Genomic DNA, 5,354 nt, shown 5'->3' on the forward strand with positions numbered 1-5,354 from the left:
CCTTTGGGGGAAAGGAAGGCTGTCAGAACCAGCAAAGGCAGATGAGAGATAAAGCCAGGGCCCCTGATGAACAGACTGAAAAATTAAGGTTCTTCCTGATACAAGGATGCACCCACATTAACGGGGAAAGAGGCATGGAAACAAGTCACAGGAATCTGCCAGCAGCATCGTGACACTTTGTCCAGCGTTACTGAAATAACACTAAAATAACAGCCGCTTGTTCAGAGTTTTAATGCTTCTGGAAGTTTTCCCTAGCTGCTAGCCTACGTAAGACAGATATCCACAGAAACCTCAATACTAACAAGAATGACTTGTTGAGCCCTCATTTGCTGTGTCACGAACAGGAATACAAATCTAACACTTTAATACAACACATATGTGCATTCRCTATTAATCACATTTACATATTTAAATTATCCTACTACATTAACAATACCATAGATACAATATTTGGTAAAAAACAACTAGCATGGTTAAGTCTTCACATTTAGTACTGGTTTTTTAGCAAGTGAAAAACAGAATAGAAAAAGTWTCCATGTGAAGGACAAAGTGTATTTTAACATACGCAGTTAAATCTGCTGTGAAATACATATCATGTATGCTGACACGTACACAAAACCTTGCTGTAATAAAAGGTACTCTAAATCACTATATTCACAAGAAACTGCCCRGTAGTACAGTTTCCCATTGCACTATAGTGATTATTTTTAAAAATTAACATGGCATCCTTGTCTTATCCATCAGAAATCACTTTTTAAGGAGGGATAATTTCTGACCTTTTTAAAACTGTACGTACTAGAAAATATACAACTCTACAATAGGAAGAGGTTAGAAAAGTTGAATACTGTGGAAAAAAAATTTATTAGTCTATACAAGTCTTCTGAAACAAACCATTGGCTTTGTTACAGTAAATTCAAGTGAATACTCATTGCAATAGTATTTTCCATACAGAGATCCAAAAGCTGTATAACTTCCCATTTAATGTCTGGGATGGGAAGCTATATTTCAGAACAAGTAGCCACACAAAGCAGACGTGATACAGATCTTCATAGTCATAGTGAGCTACAGTTTGAGCTTAAGTTACATTACAAATATTTAGGAAAATTAGGTGTCTGTACTGAGGTGTGGTAAACTGAGTCACAATAAAAGAATAAGATGTCATTCAAACCCGTTGCCAAAATGAAGACTTTCTGTGGCAGGTCTAGAGAAGACCGCATCATAAAAACTTAGTGTGCAAGAGTATCATGAATGTAGTATATAAATATCAGAGGATTAAAACTCCAGTTAAGTGGTCAACCGAAGCAATGATTAAAAAGAAAAAAAAAAATAGAAAGAAAATGAAAAAAAACAGTATTCTCCAGCTTTGCAAAGGAAGCTTTCAAAGCATCTCTTCAAAAGAGTGCGGAAACTATTGCCTGTGCCAGTTCATATTTTAGACAGTTCTGCTGARAGAAAAATTTAGCAGATTCGTCTAGAGAATTGTATAATCATGCTATTTTTAATACCATAAAAAAAGCATTATACTAGAAGACATGAAATGTAGTACTTATAGCTCGCATGGTTTGGGGAATTTGTGCATACTGTGTTTTTCTATAACTTCAAGAATATCTAAAAATGAGACAAAAAGCAGGCAATGTAGTCATCTCTATATGTTAAATGAGTTTTTTTAAGAGTAGTTACTTGATGAATGTATATGAGCAAAAAAATCTGGGTGCATTTGTTCTTGCACATTATTTATGCTACTTATAAAAACCTGAAGATTGCAAACKGGGCATGCTTACCACAGTGTTCTCAAACTGGAAAAGCTGCAGAGCATTTTTTCCTACAAGTGTTCACTGCCATGATACAAAACAAATATGTGCAAACTGCAAGGTCCCTAAAAATAGCATTTAATGAATTTATTTACAGAAAGATGTCACTATCTGTTTAAATATGCAAAGAAAAAAGCTTCCCAAAGTTTATAACATAGAGCAGTATCCACCACATGCTCCTCCTCCATATCGTTCTTCCTTGTTTGTTAACTTTACACCTCTGTTTTGGCTCTCACTCTCCCACAGTCCAGGAGTCTGAATGATTTTTTCAACAAGTTCTTCAAAGGCACACTGTACACCATCACATGTTTTTGCACTTGCCTCTGGAGAAGGGATGCAAGAAATTACATGTTAGCATGGCTTCCACCAATAACTTCTCAGTAGTTCTTCTTTCAATTAACTCAACCTACAACCCTGAGTTATTCACAACTTCTAGCATCAGTACTGAGACACACAKCTGGGATGTGAGACTTATTAACAAGCTGCACACAATCATAAGCTCTGGTAGTTTCATCATTAGTATAATTTTAGCAAGCTTAACAGTAAAGAAATCCACTATGTTGCAGGAGACAGCACCACTTACACATTATAGTCTACAGCAATGCAACCACACCAAATGTTGCAGATATATAGGCTCATACCGTCACATAAGGCAGCACCTCAAAGACTCTCCTATAAAAAAATGGCTTCCACGATGAACATCACTGCACCACTATACCCTAGCTTTGTTTTTATCCACTTGGTATGAATATATGGAAAACATTTCAGTAGAAAGAAACAGGCTCTACCACCTCAAGATGTCTGATAAATCTGTCACTATTGCACATTTCAGTTCTCCACACTGATGAGAACCCCAGCACTATCTGATCATAAGCAGCAAGAAACTCCACAGCACACAGTTCTCTAGGATATAGCTCATCCTGTAATAAAGGATCTCATTTGTTCTACAATCTCATTTAGGATCTTTAGTTAAGTCCAAGAAACTTTTGTTCGGAGCATATGCTATGAAAGCAAACAGATGCCATCTGTAACTGTTCAGTTCTGTGGTAAGATCACCCCACTCCTCTACACAGCTCTGTCATATCTAGCTTAATTTTACACATTTTAAGTTACCCACTTCTTTTCACCTCCCATGCATTTAACATCCTGTACTCCAAATTGAAGCTTCCTCCATTTCCACATCTGACAAAGCCAGAAACAAATACAGTGAAGTACTAAGCAAAGGTGCACGAGTGATCRGAGGAAAGGAACACAACCTAAGAGCAGCAACTCTCAAGGAACTACTTTTCCACTAGATTCATCCTTTAAAACAATCCTTGCTGTTCCTTAAATGAAACAGGTAAACTTGTGCATGAGAAGTCATTTATTACCACTAGTGTTTGACTCCAAGACAATTCTCATTTTGCAACAAGACAGACACCTTTTCCTACACTCATGATTTTGTAACTATTCCACCTCACTCACCTCTTACAAGTTACTGACATTACAGCACTATTTTAAGGCAGATTTCTGTCCAGCACCAGCCCCTTTGCTAAACTGAAAGCCAGCCACTACTACCACTTTTCCATCTTTCATTTCGCTACTCTTCTTAATTCAATTAGCTATTCGCTCTGGAACACCAGACAAGTAATAAAAGCTTCAAAAAAGGCTAAAAAGGTCCTGTCAGAAAACAGAAAGGCCAGAACTCCATCCTTAATCCTTATGCATCTCAGCGTGCTCAGCTACAGCTCAACATCTGAATATAGATAGAGGCAATCTCAACAAGATGAGAACACCCATGACCCCCACAGCTCCTGCAGCTGAGTAGCATTAATTGGACTGTATTTTAAAAGACTACCAAGAATCCAGGAGGAGTAGTTTTCATTATGTAACAGAAAAGAAAAAAAAACAACAAGATTATCTTTACAAATATCTGTAACATACCTATGAATAACATGGAATGTTTTCTTGCAAATTTGAGACCTTCATTTCTGTCAACTTCACGGTTTTCCTACAATAAGACATAGTATTAATATGTACTATGACCAATATACAGTAACAGACCATTTGTCACAGCTAAATTCAGTTTACCTTATCAATCTTGTTTCCAACTAGCATTTTAACTATGTCATTCCTTGTGCAGTATGTTTCCAATTCATTTAACCAGTTATCCAGCTTGACAAAGGTATCTCTTCTCGTGACATCATAAACTGAAAGATATCAGCAATATTATTTTGCAGCTTTTTTCCCCAATAAACAGAGCTTTCATTACAAACTAAGCAAAAATGACTTTTAGCTTTCTGAATACACAAAAAACAAAGTGAAGTTTCAAGGACTCCAACAATCACTGCTGACACTGGGCCAATTTAATATTCTGTAACCTTCTGTTCACAGAAGAATTTGTGTTTATACAACCAGGTTTTCAGGCTAGAGACTATCACTCTCCAAAGAACTATATGCTTGTAGACCTCCGCTGCAGCATTCTCATTACAAGCAACATTACACATAAGATATGCCAGAAGGATGACAGTCCTCTGCATCGAGCCTCTCCCTCACTTGTGATAATTAAGACTTGTGTACGACTGCTGCAGTGTCGTGGATTTAGCTAAGGAAGGAAACAGCTTTTTTGGTATCATCCGGCCCTCAAAAATCCCAGTGAAATACTGAACCATAGCACAGGTTTCTCAGTATTTTAGTGTTTCAATCTATGCAGTATTGTGTAAAGTATAAGCAGTAAGCAAAGTTAAGAGAAGAAATTGCAGACAAAATTGCAGACAAAATGCAAACCTTGCTACCTTAAAAACTACCATCCATGTGATTATCTAACTTTAAAGCTACAATAGGCAGCACTTCAAGCTATTTTTTCCTTCATATTCTTATTTCACATGGTCTGGCTGACATAAAATATTGGCTGAAATCAAACCCACAGCTTGGCTTTAACAGATTAAGATGATCTTTAGGAAGTTGTTTAACAGAGGCCTATTCAGGAAGAAAAAAGTCAGAGAGCAATCTCAGCAGCAGAACTGTCAGGTTCCCAGACTGTATTTGCTTACTGTTAGGGCTCTCCACAACTAGGAGCAAGTTAAGTGCCAGCAAGTGAAAGTGACTTGACAAGTATCTCTTGCCATACTTAGACAATCTACCTCAAAGCTAGGAAACAGTACACACAAAATATACCAGGAACAGTTTCATAACACAAGTTATTTCAAGTTAAGAACGTAACTAGACATAGTAATTGTACAGCCAGTCTTAAAAATCCTCTGAAATCAAAGGCAGCTTCAAACAAAATCTAAAAAACACCATCTTCTCTACCTATCCTCAATTTCTTTAACCCCTCATTTCTTGCAATGAAAAAGCAGAACTTCAGAGCTCAGCACATAGTTAATAGGTTTTCATATACAAAAGATGTATTTCATTATAAAATTGCAATTATGGTATTTGGCCTGGGTTTCTTCCACTGACTGGAGCTTTTTATACTCCCAAGTACTCTTTCCTAAGTGATTTTGACAACGTAATACCCCTCAGTACAGGAAAGCAAAGAGCCAAAAAAAAAAAAAAAAAAAA

At 36.8% G+C, this 5,354-nt stretch overlaps 1 protein-coding gene across 1 annotated transcript in view; it reads right to left on the minus strand.

The window, feature by feature from the left end:
• Nucleotides 1-811: 811 nt before the first annotated feature.
• The window catches only part of RAB18 (RAB18, member RAS oncogene family), a 13,362-nt gene continuing 8,819 nt past the window's right edge, over nucleotides 812-5,354 (minus strand). Inside the window, exons 5-7 of the mRNA XM_026048781.1 lie at nucleotides 3,882-4,000; nucleotides 3,735-3,801; nucleotides 812-2,134 (exon numbers count right to left, since the gene is read on the minus strand). Coding sequence (XP_025904566.1) covers nucleotides 1,959-2,134; nucleotides 3,735-3,801; nucleotides 3,882-4,000 — 362 coding nt within the window. The 3' untranslated portion in view covers nucleotides 812-1,958. The remainder of the gene's footprint in view (nucleotides 2,135-3,734; nucleotides 3,802-3,881; nucleotides 4,001-5,354) is intronic.

The sequence above is a fragment of the Nothoprocta perdicaria genome, unplaced genomic scaffold, assembly GCF_003342845.1.
Source record: "Nothoprocta perdicaria isolate Ctin4 unplaced genomic scaffold, notPer1 scaffold_57, whole genome shotgun sequence".
In the NCBI taxonomy this organism is placed as follows: Eukaryota; Metazoa; Chordata; class Aves; order Tinamiformes; family Tinamidae; genus Nothoprocta; species Nothoprocta perdicaria.